Source organism: Symphalangus syndactylus, chromosome 21 (assembly GCF_028878055.3).
Source record: "Symphalangus syndactylus isolate Jambi chromosome 21, NHGRI_mSymSyn1-v2.1_pri, whole genome shotgun sequence".
NCBI classification, from domain to species: domain Eukaryota; kingdom Metazoa; phylum Chordata; class Mammalia; order Primates; family Hylobatidae; genus Symphalangus; species Symphalangus syndactylus.
Genome location: NC_072443.2, coordinates 51,689,425 through 51,713,795, shown reverse-complemented (window position 1 = coordinate 51,713,795; position 24,371 = coordinate 51,689,425). Strand labels below are relative to the sequence as shown.

At 45.4% G+C, this 24,371-nt stretch overlaps 1 protein-coding gene across 4 annotated transcripts in view; it reads right to left on the bottom strand.

The window, feature by feature from the left end:
* EEFSEC (eukaryotic elongation factor, selenocysteine-tRNA specific) overlaps positions 1–23,577 on the bottom strand; it is a 265,744-nt gene extending 242,167 nt beyond the window's left edge. For 2 of the 4 annotated variants that reach the window (XM_063630221.1, XM_055259114.2), the window contains exon 1: positions 23,181–23,569. In XM_063630221.1, the coding sequence (XP_063486291.1) occupies positions 23,181–23,496 (316 nt within the window). In that variant the 5' untranslated portion in view covers positions 23,497–23,569. Of the gene's footprint in view, positions 1–23,180 lie in introns of all 4 variants that reach the window. The other 2 variants (XM_055259113.2, XM_063630222.1) reach the window with 2 other exon arrangements.
* Positions 23,578–24,371: the final 794 nt, after the last annotated feature.

Sequence of the window (24,371 nt, the reverse complement as noted above, 5' to 3'; positions counted from 1 at the left end):
CAAAAATAATAATAATAATAATAATAATAATCCAGTATGTTCATTTAAACTACAGAAAAAAATTATAGCATTTCAGGGAAGACCCCATTTATAGCTAGCAATGGAGTGTCATGCGAGGCCAGGAGTCTTTATTATCAGTAGTAAAATAGTGGTCATAATAGTAATGATGTTTATTAAAAGCTTATCATGTACTAGATATATATTCCAATCCTTAAAATAGTTCTTTCTGATATTGCAAACAAGGAAGTTGAGGCCCAGAGAAGGTAAGTCATCTACCCAAGATCATATAGCTAACAAATGTTGAAGCCAGGATTCAAATTCAGTTTCTCAGACTCTAAACCTCAAGCTTTTTCAATTATACCATGTTTGCAATTTATGCTGGTTTGTGCATTTTTTTCCTTTAATATTAATGCATAAATTATTTCAAGAGAAGTTCTTGTCATCACATATTTTTGGGTACATTTGCATGTAGCAGTGATTGGTACCTATCAGTTTGCAAACATAAAACAAGCCACTGCTTCCAGCAGACTGGTCTCTCCTGGCAGACAAGGCGTGTGGCTTGCTAACACTCCACCCACATTTCTCTTCTGGTGTGTGTCCTCTGGTTGGGTCTTTCTCCTTCGTGGCCTTCCTCGTCTTTAACTGCACTCACAATTTTACAGCCAATCAACGCAGTTAACTGATTCCTCTGATTACTTCAAGTATATTAATTTAGTTTCTCCCCAACCAGATTATCACCAATTTAAAAGCACAGACAAAAATTATACGTTACATGTGGTTTCAGAGACCATCCATCTAGTCTGCCTTCCCAACCAAAAACAAGGAAAGTGAGATTTCTGACAAATGGTTTATTTTTATATGAAGTTGTATAAAGATTAAAACTTAAGTCATAATAAATTATGATCACAATAGCTAACACCATTTACAGAGTATAGGTTCCATACACTGAGATAAATACTACATTTCGCTTATCTCATTAGATTCTCACACACACGAAAACACTTGTAAGTTTATTCTGCCCATTTTGAAGATGAGAAAACTGAGGCTCAGAGCTGTGCATTCTCACAAGCTGGTCCACCAGGATTCAAACGTGGACCAGCATGCTGAGCCTCAGCTCTTTCCACTGCTCCACTTAACTGAGCACAGCTACGGGTGTCACAAACCTCTAACTGAAGGATAGGGTGCAAATCCAGGCCCCACGCTGAGGCCTACCTGCAGGCCTAATTAGAGGGCTCACTACTAAACCCACGTTCTCCCTCCTTCTGAAAAGAGGCCCAGCAGGCTTCTCCCAGCACTATGAGTTCCCCCAACAGCAGGGACCATGTCGTTTTCATTTGGGCTTTCCAAAGCCTGCACTCTGTTGGGCTGGCATAGCCCATGTATCTGGGACTCATTAAATGGTAAGGTGATGTCGAATTTTATCAGCCTCCCCTAGAGAACTCCCTCAGCATCTGCCAGCCTTCATGTTGCCTGGGATCCCAGGTCAGTTTTACTGAGAAGGTCGGTCTACGTTTTTTTCACCTACGCTCATCTTCCCCAAACCTTGTTCACTCCAATGCCACCCTGTCACCACCCACTGCCCAGGCTGCACAGCAGTAGGACTGCTGCACGCTGGTGTTGCAGCTGCTTTACAGCATTCCTCACTAGCCAAAACTAGCCACAGGGCCAGCACCTGGCACCTCCCTTAGAAAGCAACAGGAAACCTGAAGGAAAGACCAAAGACCACAAAAGAGGAAATAATTCCTAGCATTAGAGTATCTCCAGAGCATGAGATTTAATCCCACGCTCAGGACCTGGGGTTGACTTGGAGAAAAGGGGGGGTTTGTAGCAGTACTAGTAAGAAGAGGAGGGGAAGGAGGAGCGGGGGGAGGCGTGGGAAGAGAAGGGAGGAGGAGAAGGAGTAGAGCAGAGGGGGAGGAGAAGGAGGAAGAGGAGAAGGAGAGAAAAAGAGAGAATGCCGATGATGACATTAGACAGGAGAGAGGCCAGCTTTGTCCTGCACCCTATTGAATAGCCAACTAAAACAATAAATCTATTTTTCCCTCCTCTTCTTTGCCTTAAAAAAATTCAAGAATTTCATTTCCTTCTTTGAAACATAGCTCTTGCATAATTGCAATGCTCTTTCCTGCTGTCTGCAATGCTGAGGGAAGAGGACTTTTGACTGCCCCAAGGACTTCAGAAGTGGCTACATTCTGGTGCCAAGCCTGCAGTGCACTAACCCTATAGTAAGGCCTGCTTCCATTTATCAGGCATCTACCTTGCACCCAGAATGATGCTAACTGTATCACAGTTACTGCTAACTCGAACAGCAAACCAGAAGGTAGGCATTATTCCCTTTCTCTCCTGTTTTAAACAGGTGAAGAAATGAAGGCTCAGAAAAGCTACACATCCACAGTAATACAATAAGCCAGCAGAAGGGACAAGATTCCAATTTCAATCTTCCTGACTCCAGAGCCCAGGCCTGTTGTGCTGCAGCTTCTTCACTCTCTGGAAAGTTCTTTGAGGCAGTCTGAAACCTCCTCTGCATTTCCCAGAGGCAACTATTAACTAGGCACAATAAGCAAAGCACCAAAGCTTACAGAGTGTTTGCAGCAAACATAAAAAAACTTACTGGCTCCAATATACAAAAAGAAAACTGCAAAAACTGAAACTACTCGAAGTTCAATTAAATGCCTACTACAGTGCAAGAGAACGCCACCTAGGATTCAACTCTGATGTAGGTATTGTAAACTGTATTTTCTGTGTGATGGCAGCACAGTCTATTCGTGTTAGTCTGCTTTCCAGGCTGCAGTGCAGGCCTTAAACCAGCCCTGGGTTTCACTGGCCTTTTTCACCAAAGGGCATTCCTACCAGGCCATGGCAGTCAGACAGCAGGATCTGCGGAAACAGAGGGGAGGGCCTCTGAGAGCAGCGGCCGGAGCAATGTTTCCTCCTCCAGGTGGCAGAAATAGCTTTTCTAGCCTTGTCATAGTACCCAACCCTAAGAGATCGCCTTGCAGTTGGGTCCCCACCATTCCTCTCACTTATCTGTGCGAGAATGCAGATAGGGCTGGAAGAGAGCAGGCCATCCACGTGGCAGGCCAAGCCCCTGAGGCACTGTGCCATTGTACACACAAGGCCACACACAACCCCTCCCTGCTATCTTCACTTGGGGCACCATTCTCTCAGCAGTATTTCCTCCATTTTCAACTCTTCCCCAGTATTGGTAAATATTGATAATTACCTCCAAACGCAAAAGTGAAGAAGTTTCTGTTTTGAAATATGATCATAATTCAAACTGGAAGCTGACACTAATCATTTGATGTTCACTTGAAAAGACCAGATAGGCTGTGCAGGAACATTTCAGTAGGGGAACCGATAAGGAGAAGGGAAATAAAAATTATTGGTATTTACTCAGCCTGCAATGCTTGTGGAAGGAAACTCTTTTAAAAGGGGAGCACTTCAGAATGGTTATTCAATCTGAATTTTACAGATAGCACTGGAAATATTTTTTCGCAGAATGCACTCTATCTCCACCATCATATCTCTCCGGTGCGCCGTTCACGTCGTTCATTGCAGGAATTCTCACTCAATTTTGCTCCATTATGAGCTGACGGTGACCCAGAGTATACAAGGCATTCAAGAATCTGACTGGAAATTACTACCACAAAACATCTGTCCCATTCCCCGCTTGCCAGCCCTGCCTTAGGGAGTGAAGATGGAAAACAACCCAGAATCCACACGCAGGAACAACTTTTCATTCCCCTCACAAACCAGGCTCCTTTGGAAACTGATGGTTCCAGCATTTTTTCAGAAACTATGTTCCCGGAAAAACATGGCGTGGGCCTCTTTTGAAAGCCTTCAGCTCAAAACCCTTCTTTTCCTACCCAGACCCTTCTAATAAAAGCCAGGACAGGAGCTTCACGGGGAAGCAAACAAGAAGGCCACCCAGGGTTCTCCCTACTCGGTGTGGTCAGATTCAAATTTTGCATTAAATGCCACTGATCAATTAAAAGACCACAGGGATGTCACACATACTAATACATTCCACAGCTTATGTGGCATCTATCTTATAGACACACTGCCTTTGGAAGATTTATGTTGCGATTACAAAAGATTAAAAGAAGACATCTGATTTCATATAGGGCTAAGCCTCAGAACCCAGTTTTTCTCCTTGATTGCTATCAGAGGATCGAGGCGGCAGCACAGCACCTCCCATCTAGATTGCATTTCACTTTGCTGCAGATGCTCCAAGGGGCCAAGCAATGGACATGCTCAATGAATCAAATAAATGAATAATCTGGAAAGAACTGGTTTGTCTGCAATCAAGAATCAGTGTCTGTGTCTCCATCCTCATGTCCAACAGTGCCCCACCACCTCCATATGCTTGTAATTGGTCAGGGGTCAGAGGGATCATTGGCACAGTAACTGCTCCCAGCCAGTCACAGTGGCTCACACCTGTAATCCCAGCACTTTGGGCAGCCAAAGCAGGAGGATCACTTGAGCCCAGGAGTTTGAGACCAGCCTGCGCAACACAGCAAGCGCTTGGCTCTACAAAAAATAAACAAACAAAACAATAACTGCTCCCTACTATGTGCCTGAAGCTTTATTTATGGACATCTTTGATGCAACCACCCTGTGAGATAATCATCTGCATTTGAGGTGCACAGACAGGCTCAGAGAGGCCAGGTGGCATTTCCCCTAGACCCAGGCCACCCCTATGCATGGGTTCCTTCGGCCTGACCATCACTATGTCCTTAATGTGCTGGGCCTTGCTACCACTGCTGTTTTCAGTTAAACTCTCTTGGGTGCTAAAGTTATGGAGGCACCTCAAATCAGAAGTTCCAGGTTTGAGGAAGAGGGAGCAGAAAGATGTGAGATCCCAATTCTTGCATAGGCTGGAATCTGGTGAGACAGGAGTTGTAAACCAATGCCACTGTCCTTTGTTATCTGTGGGGGATTGGTTTGAGGACCCCTGAAGGACCAAAATCTGAGGATGCTTAAGGCCCTGATATAAAATGACAGAGTATTTTCATATAACTTATGCATATCCTCCCATATATTTAAATCATCTCTAGATCACTTGTAACTAATAAAATAAAAATGCTATGTAAATAGTTGCTATACTGTGTTGTGTTTTTAAACATATCTTTTTTTGTTGTTGAATTGTTATTTTTGTTGTTTTCATTTTTTTTTTCAAATATTTTCAATCTTCAATTGGTTGAATCCACAGATTTGGAGGGGCAGCAATGTCTTTCTGGCTTAAAAGTCTCTATAGAAAAACACCATGGAAGAACTGAAAATAGGCAAATCATTATACAAAAGCAGACATGGCCTATGGTTCAGATAGAACATTGTGCCTCTGGAAGGCAGGGAGATCTCCTTTTTTTCTCCTGGAAAGTCCTTGCTTTGGTTAATACTATGAACTTGCAGAAAAAGAAAACTGAGTATAGAAGGGTTGATGACTGAAGCCCACATCTTCAAATGCTTTAAAAGTTAAGTCAGATAATCTTTACACTGATGTGAAAGGGGGAGAAAATACATTTGACCCCTTGCTTCAAACAAAAATCTTCCCATCTGGTTTTTAATTAGAAAGCAGTTGTTTTGCTTTTGCAACACTTTTTAACCTCTGCCATTGTAGGTACAAGCCTGCAAACCATATTTTCATTGATTAAAAAAAAATTAAAAATAAACCTTGAAAGAAACAATATTTTTCTTTTTAAGGAAAAAATATAGCAAGCAGCAATTTTTTTGGAGAGATCAGACACTTAAAGGCATCTATGGGAAGCCATCATGGCTGTGGCCTACAGTTTATTTTGTCTTGAAAAAGTCAGAGGTCATTTTAACTATGCTGACCTGTGAACCTACACATTGATCATCCCGATCCAAGATTGTAAGCAAATACTGCCCTCTTGTGCACCAAATAGTTCCGGAGTCGACATGGAGATGATTTCCACCCCACTGCCCTGTGGACAGCTTGCGATTATACAGCTGGGTCTCCAGGGCTGGGAGATGTGTCAGGAAGAGGATGACACACATCTGTTACCAGAGTGCTTGCTAAAGTGTCCCCAGATTGCCTTATGAGATAGATTTCAAGATAAGAGGAAGAGGGAAAGATTCAGCTGAAGAAATCAGACCAAACATAACTGACTCTTATCTTTCCTAGAAAATATTCATTCCTCGAAAAGAAACTTTATTGGTTGCCATAACAAGTTTTCTTATTATGTACTTTTAAAAACTTTTAGAAACTATTAACGAACCTACAAAAATGACTAAGTAGTACCTCTTTTTATCTAAGAAATCTTTGCCAGGAAAAGAGATTCTATTTGATTCTAGACGGAAAAAAAAGCAGGGAGTTGGGGGGATGCCAGGTTGCTGTTTCTCAGACAAATCCTCAAAAGTTGGCAACATGCCCTTCTTTCTGAGATCCCCCAAGCTGGGGGTGTTACTGAAAGTATTATTTCCTCTAACCTGTGGACGAGGTTCTGTCACCAGAAGACCAAACTGGCATCCTAAGAAAGCTTTTTTTTTTTTTGAGATGGGGTCTCACTCTGCCACCCAGGCTGGAGTGCAGTCTTATGCCTCAGCCTCCTAAGTAGCTGGGATTACAGGTGCTCACCACCACGCATGGCTAATTTTTGTAGTTTTAGTAGAGACGGGGTTTCATCATGTTGGCTAGGCTGGTCTCAAACTCCTGCTTCAGGTGATCCACCCACCTCCGCCTCCCAAAGTGCTGGGATTACAGGCGTGAGCCACCGTGCCCAGCCTCAAGAAAGCTTTAAAAGATGTAAACTACTGTTCCCTTGTTAAAGAATTTGAGAAAATCAACAGCAGAAAAATATGCATGCAAGTCTGAGGCTAGGCCATGCCTGCTCAACAGGAATCTCGTGCCGGGCGGGGGAGGCGGGGCAGGGGGGTGAGGAGCTGGTCTTCCCTACAGTGAGTGTCCAGTTCTGGTTCTGAGGTACACAAATTATCCCAACATCTGCACCCACGCCTTCACACTTTCAGGCACAGATCAAGACTGACCAAGTCCCATGCCAAAATTGTTTCTGGAGGAAAAAGAAAAGGCAAAATATGCCGCCTGCCCCACCGCCATGCATTGCCTTCAGCCCAAGAGGCAGCCCCGCAGGAAAGGGGATGGAGGGAAGCATGTAGGGCCTGTGCTCTGTGAGGCTATGCAAGGAAAGAAGCACTGACCAGGAGTGAGACAGGGTCTAGGTGTCAGGGGAATTTTATTTACAATTCTATGATGTTAGACACTTAGTATCTCTGATGTCTAATTCTTGAGTTAGTGGTTCAGGAATGTGTCCTTAACCTCCATGTGGCCTTCAAGTCATAAGCAGCCAGTGGGCCAATGTTTAATGACCAAACACAATCGCAGAGTTGTGAAAAATGTCTAATTCACTTTCTGCCAGGATTGCCTGCCAACCCTGATTCCACATCAGCCCATCCCTCTACCATGGAAATAAGGGGTTACAGTACCAGAAACAAGACTAAGGACAGATAAAGGCCAACAGGATAGCCATAGTGAGACCAAGCATCTCCAGAAGGCTGGCCTGCCTTCTTCTGTCTCACCGTGTCCTATTTCAGAACAATAGGATGTGTCATGCTTATCTTTCAGCAAAACTGGGACTTCCAGAGAGTCCAGATATACACATCTGTCCAAATATACCTGCAACACCAGGTCTGCTGTGTGAAAACCAGCTGATACCCTCTCACTTATAGCTAGCCCCAGGAGACCTCCAGCCTCAGGACCCTCATGTGTGCTATGCCTTTGGTCTGGAACACCTCCCAACATTGCAGGGGCGGGCTTTTGTGCCATAGTTTAGCTTCAACTTTATTGCTTCAGAAAGGCCTTCCCTGGCCTCCAAACTAAAGTAGATGCCCCACATCCATTAGTCCCTATCTGGGCATCCTGTCTTGTCCTGCTTAGCACTTACATAATTTATAATTCCGCATGTTTTGTTTACTTCTGTACCATCTGCCTCCCCAACTAGGCAGGAAGCTACATGAAAGCAGAAGCCACTTCTGCTTTGCTGACCACTGGAAACTCAACCCCTGGCAAGCAGTAGTTGCTCAGGGTTTGTTGAATGAATTAATGTCATGATTCAACTTTCCTTCTACACCGTCTGAGCTTAAGGAATAAGGTCGCCTAACCAAATCTTCAGGACACTAAGAATCCTGGGAAAATAAATCAAAGAAAGCCACGGAACCAAGCCAGGTGTTCAAACAACTCTCAACCTGTTGCAAAGAGTAAGTGACAGAACCAGCAAGGAGCTGCCTGGGGAGGTACCAGGGGGCCTCCCCTCTTAGAGTCCAGTCTCAAACACTGCACAACCATGACAACAGCCTCGAAGCCCCAGGGGACCTATGACTGTGACATTTCACATTTATGGGAGTCTTGGGCTTCCTGTGAAAAGACACAAGAAGAACTAAAGGGTGAAACTGGCTAGCTGATGGAGGTGAGTGACCCGGGACACTCACTCAGAAAGGCTCAGGCCAGCATCAGGACAGCAGCAGAGCAAATTTCTACCCTCTTGCCTCAGGGAGCGTTCCTCTCTCTCCCCAGAAAGTTTCTTACCACGCAAGCACTTGGTAATGGTAATATGGAGCCCCAGGTTCACCTCCGGCCTCCCAGGTTCTTAGCAACCTGGCACTCCAGGAATTTTACATTCAGGAGGAACTCTGGACCCAGAACTGGTGATCAGAGACAGTGACCTCTTTTTGTCATGTAGTCAACAAACCCTGGGCAAAGCTGTGGCCTCCCACTGGACAGCTGGCACATTCCTCTGCCTCTGGAGGGCCTCTTCTCCCTTCACCCTCACAGACTATTTGCAGAACAATTACTGGCATTGGCCACAGGCTTGCATTACGCTCATTTCCCCATCCCCAAGCTCTGGGGCAAGTTTAAAAGTGCTCGTCCTGTCTCAGAATCAGGTCTGAATTAATACCCTTCCTCAAAAGAACTCCAGTAGCAAAGTGAAAACAGACGCCCTAGACAATGCCCTTTGAAAGCCCCAGCAGGGACGACGGGTGACAATGCAGTCCTGGCTCGAAAAGAAACCCCAAGGTTAAAGGTTCACAGAGGCAGAAGAATTACCAAAGTACAAGTTTGTTCAAATTTCCTCCGGCAGATTTAAACAACCAGGGTCAAGCTGAAGATTGCCGGCAAAAACCTATGAGACAACTCAGCCCCTTTGAACTGCATGGAGAAAGGAAAATATACGATCTGGGAGGGATCTATGTTATAGCTTTTAAAAATGTTCTTGAAAGGGTCACCCCTGTTAACTCAAAATCAGAAGGATGTTTGAGAACTGCTTCTCTAAAACAACAGGGCCACTGGGCCCTCACTGTGTGCGGTGAGCTGCACTGAGGTCGCCGTGTTCCCGGCATTAGTGTGCTGACCCTCTGTGGGCCATGAAATTAACCATCAGCACGGCAGAAATCTGCTATGAGTTAAACTACTTTGCTACGCAAAGTGGCCTGAAAATGAAATATGAGGATTGAATTTCCATTGAAAGATTAACTTGTCTAACCTCAAGGCAGGCTTCCTCCACTGTTGAACTCTATTTGGCCAGTTGTTTAAAGCACCATAAGAGCATGGGTAATTGGTGCAGGCAGTGGGAAATGACCTCTTCATTCATTCATTCATTCCGATATGCATGCATCAAATATTTACTCTGTGCCAAGGCCTGTCCTGGGTCCTTGGACATAGAGTTGAATGATAACAGGCCCCTACCCTCAAAGAGATCAAGTCCAATGGAAAACATAATCCAGTAAACAGAAAAGGTCATAAGATGGGGAGAAAATGAGATCATAGGGGTATGTGTAGGATGTTACAGGCCCTCAAATGAGGGTGACCTAATCTAGCCTGAGGAGGGTGGACAATGACGCTTCCCAGAAGAGTGCACATAGCCAGAATATGCAGCATGAGAGAGCACGGTCTGTCTGTCCAGAGACCTGCAAGTGGTTCATTCAGCATGGAGTCCTGAGATCCCAACCCCTCAGGAAGGGCCTCGTCAGCCAGCTAAGAAGTTCAGCCTTTATGCCAGCAGAGAGCAAACAAAGACATCTACACAGGGAAGTAGTTTTTAAACTCTCTTCTATCCCTATACCTTCTGCGAGGAGTTGGAATCAAGGAGACTATGTGAGGGAATGCTGTACTCATCCGGCCAGGAACTAGCAGAAGCCTGTCTTCAGGTCACAGTTGCGGTGATGGGAAATGCAAATGCAGAGAGCAAGCAGGAGGGAGAAGGCGTGGTGATGGATCAGAGGCAGGTGAAGGAGGAGGACACACTGAGGAGCATTTCAAGGGCCGCACCTTGGGACAGTGGAGGTGTCCTTCACTAGGAAGGTGAAGAAGCTGAGAGGGTGGAATCTAAGGGCCTGTGGTAGTCACCCCAGGCCAGGACGTCTCAGGAAGATGACAGTTCTTATAACCAAATCACATGTAGGGGACAGCTCAAACCCAAATCTACAATAGGGACACAGAACCTAGCCATTCCTCAGTCCATCCAGCCCTGCACTGTCAAATACAGCAGCCACTAGCCACCTGTGCCTATATAAATTTAAACTAATTAAAATTAAATGAAACTAAAATTTCAGTCTTTAGTTACACTAGCCACAGTGCAAGTGCTCCAACAGCCATGAGGCTCATGGCTGCCATGTTGGACCGTGCCACTGTAGAACATTCCTATCATCACAGAAAGTTCTGCTGGAAAGTACTGATCAAGCCACTGCAGAGATTTTTTAAAACACTGTTTTTCACAGCCAAAGTGTCTGTCAGCCCTCTCTGCAAGGGCTGGGTGCTGATGGGAAACACAGCTGTGCTGTAAGCACCTCAGGGCTCCCTTCCAGTCTTCCTGTGGTCTACTTGTCTGTGAGGTCAGACAGCAAGTGCCGAAGAAATGGAGTCCTTCTTAAGTAAAGTCTTTCCTCTCTAGAGCGTAAGTTTTGAAGATCATCTCTGAATGTGCCCTGGATCATCTTTTTAGAAAATAGAGAATGCCGAGAACACACACCCGAGGGCCTTTACTGTTCATGGCGAAAGATCCTGAAACTCACCTGGAAATGACCACAAACAGGGCAATTTTTTCCTCAAGTGCCACACCGTCATGTACCTGGGAAGACTGAGCTCTAGTGCCAATGTCAAATGACCAAGGACAAGCCACTGACCCTCCAGAGTTCTAAGCAATCCAAATAAATCTATGGTAAAGGATGTAGCCACCAGGCCAAGCAAGGCAAGTTCCTGCTGCCAGACAGGGCAATGCTAGCAAATTTCAAGCACTAATTTTAAAAGAAAAAAGTCAGGTTTATCTTTAAGCAGCACCTGTGCATGGCACCAAATAAATATCCTCAGGAAGTAGGTTAGAGACAAAGGAAATTATTTTAGTCTTCCTGAAGGCCTCAAGACAAGAGAGGAATCATCACAACACAAGAGATATGGAAAGAGGGAAAGTCAACTTCTCTCTCAACAGCAAAAGTTGTTTTTTCTCCTGCCAAGAGAGGATCACCCACATTAACTAAGTCCTCCCTACCCACCCAACAAAGGCCACTTCAAAGCAGCAGGAGCCTAATCACACAGCACAAGAAAATAAAAGACCCAATTAACAAAAGACAAAAACTCAAATAATCCAGGGGAGAATAGAAGCAGAAATCTCTATTTTTGACAATTTGATTTATATATAAAGTGCTCCTCAGGAGCCACAATTTTCTATGGAAGCAGGCATGTGCTAAGGTCTGAGAGCAGCTCCTGGGCAAAGCCAGGGCCTCTGAAACCAGAGCCTGGCACTGGCTACTTGTGTGCCCTGCAGCAAACTGCCTACTGCTCAGAGCCTCATTTCTAGTAGCTGAGCAACATAGATGGAAACGCCTCCCTCGGAGACTGGCTGGGAGGATGCAGCAAGAGCCACGGGTCTAGAACAGTGTCCAGCAGACAGCAAGGGTTCTCCAAAAGTCCATTCTTTCCTCTCCCTCCAAGAGGCAGAACTATCCCTTGGCCACTGCTCAGCACTGCCACGTCTGCAACCCCAGAGCCCCATTTTCCTTGCTGACGGCGTCCGCCTTGCCTGCCTAAGGTGTCCTTCCTCTTCTCCTTCATCCAGCTGGGTCAGAAAGCTGAAGCTGGAATGAGGAAAGGAACGCCAGGCCCTAGGACCACTTGTCACAGCCCTCTCCTCAGACTCAGGGAGCTCACTAAAAGCCACCAGAAGCTTAAAACCTACCAGCCTTCCTCCCAGAAGAGACTATCCCGGCTCCTGAGATCTGGTCCTGGCCACCCTCTGGAAGCTTGGCCTGACATCCCAGTCACACTCCAGTCCTCCCTTTGTCTCTAGGTCCTTGTTTACTCTGAGTCCTCTAGCTGGAATGCCTCCCATCTTCTAAAATGTAAAATCTCAACCATCCTTCACAATTCCCACAAGCCAGTTGGACTGGCCTGTGACCCAGCCAACCTGGCCTCACCTCCTTTCACGCCCCGCTGTGTGCAAGTGCCAGCCACCCTGACCACTCCCCTTCTCTAGCCAGGGCTGCTTCCATGCCTCTGGACTCTGCTAAGGCTGTTTCCTGGATCTCTCAGCCTGGAAATCCACAGGTCATCCTTCCAGGCCCAGCTGTGTGTCTCCTCCAGCAGGATTCCCTACCTGCCACCCCAGGCAGGTACTCACATTTCTATGCCCATCTTGATCAAAGCCCTTACCACTCCGCATCTTAAACTGGCTGCTGGCACTGCCTGGCTTCCTCCTCCCTACTTGGGACTGTGAGCCCCTTGAAGACAGGCATGACTGTGTATCTGCCCTCACGTCCAAAACAAAGCCACGCAACATGTATGTGTAGAATCTCTGAGTGAGTGGAGAAAAACACCAAATGCAGCTCCATGTAGTCCTCTCCCACCACACAAGCTGCCGAAAGCCATTAAAACAAGGCCTACCAGCCCAAATGTCTCCATAGGCCAGGCAAATCACAGAAAGAAGAGGCAGCCTGAGGAGCACATGCCACACACTGTACACTTAAGATGGCTAAGATGGCAAATTGTACATTATTTGTACTTTACCACAAGTAGAAATCAATAGAAATAGTTTTTTTTTTTTTACAAAAAAATGCAATACTGGTTCACAATACAACGTGAATGAACTTTAAAAGCATATCCTCGCTTTGGGAGGCTGAGGCAAGAGGACTGCTTAACTCCAGGAGTTCAAGACCAGCCTGGGCAACACAGTGAGGCCAAGCAAAAGTCGCCAGACAAAAAGGCCACATATTGTGTGATCTACTTATATGAAATGTCCAGGACAGGTCAATCCAGAGACATTAAGTAGATTTGTGGTTGCCTAGGCCTGGGAGAGGAGAGAATGGGGAATGACTACTGGTAGGGATGTGGTTTCTTTATGGGGTGACGAAAATGGTCTAAACTGAGATTTAGATAGCTACACAACTGTATGAGTATAGTGAAAACTACTGAGTGTTCACTTAGTGTACACTCAGTGAAATGGGTGAATTTTACGTTATGTAATTTACGTACCATAACATTATTTTTAAAAATTATATAAACACTATATAAAATTTAAAATGTTTTTAAAATTATTATCTGCTGTATGCCAGGCTCTGGGTTGGCCGTAGACCTACAGAGATGATTCAGATATTGTCTCTACCCCATCATGCTTCCAGGCTAATGGAAAGAAGAGACATAGAAACCGGCCATTGGAGTGAAGTGTTCACACCAAGAGGCATGCATGCTGTGCAACCAAGTCCAGAGCCTAGAAGAATGAGGACTCACACTCCAGCTCCCTATCCTACCATGAGGCTGCCTCAGAAGTGCCAGGCTCTACCCTCACCAAGACTGGGCCTCCAAGATACCCAGAATACCAGAGCTATAGATACCATCATTTTCCACACATCAAAGCCTTTACTGGTAAAGGGGACACAGAATTGAGCTCTTAAGGCAAGAGTATCTCATCCCCAGCCTGGTTGAGGCTCCATCAAACAAAAGAATGACAGAAAGGGGAATATGTCTCAGGGCTTAATTTATGGGTTGTTTCCTGGGATGCCTGCCCAAATCCTATTCCAACCTGGATGGAATGATTCCGAAGACCCAAGAGACATGCTGATAGAAAACAAAGGGGATGCTCAGTGAAAAGTTTAAAAGCAATTAATTTTAAATGATTACAGCTTTACCAAAAGCTATGGCTATGATTTCCTTCTGACTTTGATTATAACCTTCCAGCAAAATATTTGCCTCAAGAAGCCAGAGTCTTTGCATTATTTTCTATTCCTAGCATGACTACAAAAATATTCTTTGATTTAACATTTGATATGTTTTGTTCTCAAGGGCAAGCCCCATGAGAAGAAAAATGTACCCCAACAGAATGAAATATGACTACCTGCTTCCATTTTTCTTTCCTGTTGGTTCCTGCTCAAATATTCTGCATTAATTTAAACTCAAGGCTGTGTCTCTGATGTTGCACTACTCCCACACTGTCACCCAAGCTAAAGCAAAGTCACCCGCTGTCCAGCGCCAAGAGAAGGTGCCGCAGACAAAGCTCAACTTGAGTCTCCTGGAGAGAGTTAAAGGCACTCCAGCATATGAGGAGATCAGGTGGGGTCAGAGAGCGATAAGGTACCAGGCAAAACAAGAAAACTTGTACTTGAATAATGGTACACTTTAGTGCTGAGTGAGGCAGACTCTATTGAACATAAGAGTCTTTGAAGCAAGTGAAGGCAAGCAACTCCAGTGTCAGCCTCAGCTTTAGTCAGTGGTAGAGGACGTCGAAGAAGCAGTACTGGAGAGTAGAATCTTCTAGTTATGGTGTGTACTTTTCAGTGAAGAAGAGAAAGAAACAGCTCTCACTGGACGGACACAAAGAAACAGGGAACTAAGGCCTGATGGATACTAGGAACTAAAGAAGTAAAGCTGAAGGAAGCATTTCCACTTAGAACTCCTTCAAATATGCCTCAGTATTTTAGGACAAACATACATAATTACCACAATTTCACATAATATATTCCTACACAAATTCTCCCGAAAAGACTAGGGGTAAAGAAAACCAAAAGTGGCATTTGGTTTGTTTGCTTTTGCATTAGAATAACACCCAAATTCCTCAAGGACACCAAGGCCTACCTGGCTAAGCCACCAGTATGTTATATCTGCCTGGAGCAGGCTGCTTTCTGGGGATATATGCAGATGCCTAACGGGTATCACAAAAAAATCTGGTTGAAATTCATTCACACACACGAACCCCTTCTTTCATTTATGAGTCCAGAGAGGGCATCTGCAGAAAGAATGAAGGGCACACACCTCAATAAAACAGATCAAAGGGGAAGGGCCTTCTCCACATGGGCGCCAAGAACACAGAAGCCTGGAAAAACAGAAAAGGCAAAGTAGCTTAAGTTTTACAAAGAATGTTCTCTCCAGGCTGCAGAGACAAAAATCTTGTAGGCTCTTGGATGTTTCTCTCCTTCAAGAAGAGCAACCTGAGTCAGACTTAGAAGTCTTTTGCAGCCCTCCTCAGCTCTGGGCAGGGAGGGCTCAGAGAGGGTCAGACCCACACAGGAGGCACCGCTAAAATGGTGTGTACAGAAGGCAAGAGGTCCAGGCGACAAGTTGCAGTGCTGTTCATTAACAACTGAAACAAAAGACTGGGAGACAATACACTGTTAATCCTCACAGCCATCAGAGGACTATAAATTGCCAAGCCAAGATAGCAGCATTTTTCAGCCCTCCTCTTTCCTGCCAGAGTTAGATTGAGGATGAGTCTAATTCCCTCACCCCCACCCAAGTCTTTAAAACATACATTACTGAATCTTTTTGAAGTTGTAACCCTGAAAGATTTATACTCTAAAATGGATTCAAGAAAAATACTGCTCTGAACCACTACAGGGGGCTGGAATGGATGGGTACACTTTTTCATTCACACTGAATGCCAGCGTATGGGCTGTGCAGTCAGATCAATATGAGTTCAAACCTAGTTCTGACACTTACTAACTGGGTTCCCTGACCTCTGAGCCATGGTTTTTTTTATCTGTAAAATGGGAATATCAACTCTTACCTCCTAGGAATCGTGTGAAGATTAAACAAACAAACAAACAAAAAACAGCATACGGACAAGCACTAAATAATGGTAAGTACAATTATCATTGTTAACCCTACAGCACCACTTAGTTTTATCTGTGGCCACATGGATCAAGGGAGATAAACCCAATTTTATCTAAGTTAAGATAGGATTCGTGTGTGTGTGTGTGTGTGTGTGTGTGTGTGCACGTGCAGTGGAATTAGAGCCAGCTTTAATTTAAGATATATTAAACTTCAGAGATATCATCACAGAACTCAGACAACTGTTATAATTTCCTTCTCCTGGGGATAACATATTCCACAGGGGGTCTAAATCTTTCACAGTAGCAAGGAACTCTAACAAGAGCCCGATCTCCCAGGGATGCCAGGTGCCGGTGCAGCGAGAGAAAACCACACCTGCTGCCAGTGGGAATCCCTGCCCAGCAATCCTGCAACTTTCTGTCAAAAGCTCGGCCCAATCATATCACACACCTGCTTTAACAGCCTTCCAGGGAGCTCCAGGACCCTAAGGAAAAATCTACACTAAGGGCCATTCTCTAGGGTCTGGCCCTGACAACCCTTCTAGGTTCATCTTTAGCACACCTCCCACACACCATGCCAATTTCTAGCCATGCCTAAATGCAGGCAGTCATCTCTGATGCTGAGACACAAATGGCATGTTTAAGGCTCAGAGCCTTGCCCTTGCCTAGGAAAGGTCTTCTTTTCCCATTTGCACCCTATACTCCACCCCCCAGCAAAGTGAGTTACTCCTGCTTTTGCCCTTGTGCAAAGAACTCCAGAAGATCACTTTGTACACAGCAGTGTCTTCTCCTGGGTTCTGATGTAAGCTCCTAAAGGGTAGGACAAAGAACCAACCTGCATAATTCGCTACAGGCCAGGCCCTAAGCTAGTTGCCTTCTGTCCACTAACCCACAAAGAAGGTTCTCTGCTCACTAAAACTGGCTAGCCCAGGAGCTGGTACACAGGCTTCATTCATCCAGAACTTACTGAATACCTATTCTATGCCAGGCTCTGGCCTAAGCGCTGAGAACACTGGTGAATGAGACAGACAAGGTTCATGCTCTGGTCTCATGGAGATCACATTCTAGCAGAGGACAGATACTCAACAAGTAAACACATGAAGAATGTCAGGTAGTGAAAAGGGCTGCTGGGGCAATGAAACAGGGACATGAGAAAGTATGAGGGGTTGAGGGTTGAAGAGACAACTTTAGATAGGTGGGGCAGGAGAGGCCGCTGAGGAGGTGCCATTCAAGCAGAGACTTAAGGAGCCAGACGTACCAGAGGCAACAACAGGTGCAAATATCCTGAGGGAAGCAGCCGCTGGGCCCATTGGAGGAAGAGAAATGAAGCCATCGTGACTGAAGGTCAGAGTGGGGAGCAGTCGTTGATGGGATCAGAGGAAAGGAGAGCCAGACCATTGTCCTATGGGCCATAAAGAGGCTGGATTTTACTCCAAGCATAATGACAACTCACTGGAAAGTCTTGTCAAGTGTAGGGCTGACATGATCTGATGAACACTTGTAAAAGGAGAGCAATGCCCACTGTGCAGAGAATGAATCAGAGGGAGGAGGAGAATAAGCAGGCAGGGGGCAGAACTGTAGAAGTCCAGGTGCCATAAGCCAGGATGGCCCTTTCAAGAAGGCAAAGATGCCCACGAGTTTGTGGACCATGAGGTGAACTGAAGGTATTAACCAGATCCAGGTTAGGGGTGGCACAGTTAGGTTCCAACACCAGCCCAAGGCACTTTGCTTGGGTTTCCTCATCTGAGAAATAAGGCTAACACTCCCACCACGCAGGGTGGCTGCATAGATGCAAGTTCCTGGCAACAGGCCTGGGCCAGAGCAGGCACTCAATGGGGAACGCCTTCTCTTTACAAGAAAAAAATTGTTTTTCTCAATTCCCTGAAAAGGAAGGTGGGTCTCTGATCTATTCAAGGAAGAATGGTAGCAGCCTTGGTCTCAGCATTCCATTGCACTCAGGCCACATTTTAAGAAGATAAATCTCCCTACTCCAGAGATGAGACAAGATAAGCAACAACGTACATACAAAAATAAGTTCTTCTTCTAAATAAAAAACTTGCCGAATTCTTGGGGGCGTTACAATTGGTTATATAGGACCAGGCAAGTGCTGAAACTTTTTTGCAACATGAAGAGCTTCTCTATAAATGAAGCATACCTCAAAGGTATTGTGCATTCAGTTCCAGACCACTGCTGCACAGTGAATATCGCAATAAAGCAAGTCAAATTTTTTGGTTTCCCAATATGTATAAAAGTTATCTTTACATGACATGTCATCAATTAAGTGTGCAATAGCAGTATGTCTCAAAAAACAATAAACATTCCTTAATTTAAAAATACTTCATTGCTAAAAAATGCTAATGATTACTGAACCTTCAGCAAGTTGTAATCTTTTTGCTGGTGGAGGGTCTTGCCTCAATGGTGATGGTTGCCGACTGATCAGGGTGGTGGTTGATGAAGGTTGGGGTGACTGTGGCAATCTACTGAATTAAGACAATGAAGTTTGCCACATCAGGTGACTCTTCCTTTTACAAAAATTTATCTGTAGCATGTGAAGCTGTTTGATGGCATTTTACTCACAGAATTGCTTTCAAAACTGGAGTCAATCCTCTCAAATCTTGCCACTGCTTTATCAACTAAGTTTATGTAATATTCTAAATCCTTTGTTGTCATTTCAACAATGTTTACAGCATCTTCACCAGGAGTAGATTCCATCTCAAGAAACTACTTTCTTTGCTCATGCACAAGAAGCAACTCCTCATCCACTCAAGATTAATCATGAGATTGTAGCAATTCAGTCACATCATCAGGCACCACTTCTCATTCTTACTCTCTTGCTATTTCTACCACATCTGCAGTGACTTGCTCCACTGAAGTCTTGAACCCCTTAGATCCATGACGGTTGGAATCAACTTCTTCCAAATTATTCTTAATGTTGATATTTTTACCTCCTCCCATGAATCACAAATGTTCTTTATGGCATCTAGAATGATAAATCCTTTCCAGAAGATTTTCAATTTACTTTGTCCAGATCCATCAGAGGAATCACTATCTAGGGCAGCTATGGCCTTATGAAATATATTTCTTAAATAATAAGACCTGAAAGCCAGAATTACTCCTTGACCCATACACTGCAGAATGGATGCTGTGTTAGCAAGCATGATAACAAATTAATCTCTTTGTACATCTCCATCACAGCCATTAGGTGACGAGGTGCATTATCAATAATCAGTAATATTTTGAAAGGAGACTTTTTCTAAGCAGTAGGTCTCAACGGTGGGCTTAAAATATTCAGTAAACCATGCTATAAACAGATGTGCTGTCATCCAGGCTGTGTTGTGCCATTTCAAGAGCACAGGCTGAGTAGACTTAGCATAATTCTTAAGGGCCCTAGGATTTTTGGAATGGTCAATGAGCAATGGCTTCAGCTGCATTAGCCCCTAACAAGAGTCAGCCTGTCCTTTGAAGCTTTGTACCCAGTCATTGACTTCTCTGTAGCTATGAAAGTCCTACATAGCATCTTCTCCATATAAGGCTGTTCCATCTACAGTGAAAATCCGTTTAGTGTACTCACCTTCACCAATGATCTTAGCTAGATCTCCTGGATAACTTGCTGCAGCTTCTCTATCAGTACTTGTTGCTTCATCTTGTACATTTATGTTCTGGAGATGGCCTCTTTCCTCAAACCTTATGAACCAACCTCTGCTAGCTTCAAACTTTTCTTTTGCAGCTTCCTTACCTCTCTCAGCCTTCACAGAATTGAAGAGTTAGGGCCTTGCTCTGGATTAGGCTTCAACTTAAGGGAATGTGGTAGCTGGTTTGATTTTCTATCCAGACCACTAAAACTTTCTCTATAAAGCAATAAAGCTGTCTTGCTTTCTTATCATCTGTGTGTTCACTACAGTAGCACTTTTAATTTCCTTCAGGAACTTTTCCTTTGCGTCCAAAACTTGGCTGTTTGGTGTAAGAGGCCTTGCTTTTAGCCTATCTCAGCCTTCAACATTGCCTTCATCACTAAGCTTAATCATTTCTAACTTTTGATTTAAAGTGAGAGACTTGCAACTCTTCCTTTCCCTTGAACACATAAAGGCTATTAGCTGGATGAATTTTAATATTGTTGTGTCTCAGGGAATAGGGAGGCCTGAGGAGAGGGAGACAGACAGAGAAAAAGCCAGTAGGTAGAGCAGTCAGAACACACACAACATTTATTAAGTTTGCTGCCTTATATAAGCATTGTTTGTGACACTTCAAAATTACAATAGTAACATCAAAGATCACTGATCCCAGATCACCATTAACAGATAACATGTGTTTGAAATGAAGTGAAATGTTTGATGCTTAATATTTGATGAAAAGTTTGAAATATTGTTAAGAATAACCCAAATGTGGCATAGAGACACAAAGTAAGCACATGCTGTTGGATGGGTTACCTTGAACCTTCGATTTGTAAAAACCACTATCTGCAAAGTACAATCAAGTGAAGCGCGATAACATGAGGTATGCATGTATGTTGGAAGGGGATGGGGGAACTATAGGGTAACCTGGGGAAGCATGCAAAGGACTCCAGCTTTGGAGTCAGGCAGACCCAGACTGTTTCACTAACTACCTGCCTCCCTAAGTCCCAATTTTCTCAACTATTAAATGGTAACCACCATGCTCCTTGCAGGGTTTGCCTGGCAAGCAGCAAATACACAAGAAAAGTCAAGCCAATAAATAGTTGTGTGGTTACCACTATCTTCCAGTTGGAGCAAGGTCCAGAATTAGGTTCAAACGTCATACAGCTAAGGAAGAAAGAAAGCTAGGCTTCAAGCTCAGTTTTGTCTGACTCCAAAAGTATGTCCTTCACCACTCATCTACCCTATTTACTAGAAAACACTAAAAACTCGCCGTCTCATTTTTTAACCTCTGCCTTCCACCTCCAGTCTGGACTGGCTCAGAGTCCATGTTCTAAAACGTATTTTGATGTGACCAAACAGAATTCAGTTATAAGGGGGCGGGAAAGAATGGGTAGAGAATTGTGTACCCCTTGAAATTCACCTGACTGAAACATGGATTGAGGAGAAGACTTTAGATAGTGTGACCCCGGGCAGGTCCCTTTGCCTCTTCAGACTTCTATTTCCTCTACTGTAAAATGGGGAAATGATCTCAGATTGCCTGTAACATGAAACAGTTGGGAGGTAACAAAGATGAAGTACTGTACTTAATAAGTTCACAATTATAGCTGGGACCCAGAATGCCCAATGACCAGTGAGGCCATCTGCCACCAAGCCAATTATCATATGCCCAACATATATTCCCATGTGTGGCATACAGAATATTGCTGGAAGGAAACACAAGAAAATGGGAACAGAAAGGTAATCAGGTACTGGGGTCAGCAGTGAGAAGTATACTTCTTTAGCTATATACCCTTTTATACCATGTGTTTATATTATTGTATCACTTTTTTCTAAAAACAAAACATGTTTTAAAGCTCTATCCATATGTTTAAGTGGAGTTAAATGGGTTTGGAAAATTAATCCACAAAGGTATAATAATGGTCTTTTCAGCCAGGCACAGTGGCTCACGCCTGTAATCCCAGCACTTTGGGAGGCCCAGGCAGGCAGATCACGAGGTGGAGATCAAGACCATCCTGGCCAATATGGTGAAACCCCATGTCTACTAAAAATATAAAAATTAGCCAGGCGTGGTGATGTGCACGTGTAGTCCCAGCTACTTGGGAGGCTGAGACAGGAGAATTGCTTGAACCTGGGAGGCAGAGGTTGCAGTGAGCCGAGATTGCACCATTGCACTCCAGCCTGGTAACAGAGCAAGACTCCATCTCAGAAAAAAACAAACAAACAAACAGTGGTCTTTTCATTTGCAGAGATAGGAAGGGTACAGAATTTAGGACAGAGGAGTGGGTAAGGGAATGTTTGTCTTATTTGTGATGTTCTATTTCTTCACAAGTAGCATATATTCATGTATTACATGTATAATTAAAAATTAATGGTACCTCTTTGTGGGGCATTTTGGCAGTACCCACCACGACCGAAAACACACATGCCCCTTGCCCCAGCCAGTTAGTTCTATTATCCTGCATATATACGAACATACCAAAGACTTCTATTCTAGAATATTCATGCAAAATGGTTTGCAAATACTGGAAACAGCATAAACGTCCATCATTAAAAGATTTGTTTAGAAAATGTTGGTACAGGCTGGGTGTGGTGGCTCACGCCTATAATCCCAGGACTTTGGGAGGCCAAGGTGGGCGGGTCATTAAGTCAGGAGTTTAAGACCAGCCTGACCAACATGGTGAAACCCGTTTCTACTAAAAATACAAAAAAATCAGCCAGGCGTGGTGGCGCGCGCCTGTAATCCCAGCTACTCAGGAGGCTGAGGCAGGACAATCGCTTGAACCCGGGAGGCGGAAGTTGCAGTGAGCCGAGATCGTGCCACTGCACGCCAGGCTGGGCGACAGAACGAGACTCTGTCTCAAAAAGAAAACAAAAAAAGAAAAGAAAAAGAAAATGTTGGTACAAGTGTGCAATTGAATCCTATGTGAGCTTTAAAAAGAATGATGTAGCTTTATGTGTACAGATATGGGGCACTCTCCAGACACAATGTTGAGTGAAATCGTGTCTAAGAGGAAGAGGGAAAGAGGGATTTATACATACACACAGATATGCTTATATTGACGTGGAGCCTTTCTGAAATGATACAAAAACTGGTAGCAGCGGTTGGCTCTAGGAACGGGAACCAGGAGACCAAATGACAGGTGAATGGAGACAGCCTTTGTATGTATACCCTTTTTGTGGCTTTTGAGTTTTCTTATTTTGAGTTTTCTTTTCTTGATCATGTACTATAAACACATTTGGTAGGGATTTTTTGATTTTTTTTTTTTAAGGAAGGCACCTTGCAACTTGGTTGTGCTGGATGGGAAAAGCTGAATCTCATAGCCTCCGCTCGCTTGCTGCGGGGCCCTGGGCAAGTCACGTCCGCCTCTTGGGGCCTCAGGAGCCCCACCAGTGAGGTGGGGCGATTTCCCGTCCCGGCATAGGCTCGAGCGAATTCGGACACGGGGCCCGGCCGCTCCGCCCGCGTCCCTGAGCCCGGCTCCCGCCCCGGCCCGCGCTCACCGCCGATGATGGTCCGGATGAGGGAGGCGTGCCCGGGGCAGTCGACCAGCGTAACCTGAAGCAGTGGCTCGCCGGGCTCGGGCTCGGCCTCGGGCGCTGCCTGGAACTCGGGCAAAGACGACCGCAGGCGCGCGGGCAGCGGCACCGAGAAGCACGAGAAGCCCAGATCGAGCGTGATGCCGCGCTCGCGGCTCTGCGGCTGCTTGTCAAAGGCGGCGGTGGAGGCTGTGGTGCTTAGCGCCCGCGCCAGCGCCGTCTTGCCGCTGTCGATGTGGCCCAGCACGCCCACGTTCACGTTCACCCGCCGCCCTGCCATGCCGCCGCCGCCGCCGCCGCCTGGGACACCCGCCCGGCCCGCCCCTCACCACCCTCGGTAGTCGCCGCGGTCCGGCCCGTTAAGTTGCCCCCCCGTAACCGGCGCGCCGTGCACACCCGTTCCGGCCCCGAAGCTTCCGCCCTCCCGAGGTTCACGGGCACAGCCGAGCGCTGTGCTCCGGGTGGGTGGTCTAGGAACGGGAGGTCACCGCAGGCAGGGTTTCTCTCTCACGTGGCTCCTCCTGCCTGAAGCCTCTAGGAGCCCGAGATCGAGGGATCCTTCTGAGAAGTGAAGCCATTTGCACTTCCTGGGTGAGTGGGGACTTGGAGAACTTTTCTGTAGCTAGCAAGAGGATTGTAAAATGCACCAATCAGCGCTCTGTAAAACGCACCAATCAGTGCTCTGTAACATGCACCAATCAGCACCCTGTAAAATGCACCAATCAGCAGGATCCTAAAAGAAGCCAATTGCAGGGAGGATTGAAAAAAGGGCGCTCTGATAGGACAAAAACGGAACATGCGCGGGGTGGGGTGTGGGGGCTCCAAATAAGGGAATAAAAGCTGGCCACCCCTGCCAGCAGCGGCAACCGTCTGGGGTGTCCTTCCACACTGTGGAAGCTTTTTGCTCTTCACAATAAATCTTGCTGCTGCTCACTCTTTGGGTCTGTGCCATCTTTAAGAGCTTTAACACTCAGGGCGGAGGTCCGCTGCTCCATTCTTGAAGTCAGCAAGACTAGGAACCCACTGGAAGAAACCAACTCCAGACACACTTCCAATCATTAATGCATTTCAGCAAGCTCTTACCAAGTGCCTGGTGGGTACCGCTGGGCTACAGAGCCCGCTAACATTACATTCTAGGGGGTGAGGGCTAAGTCA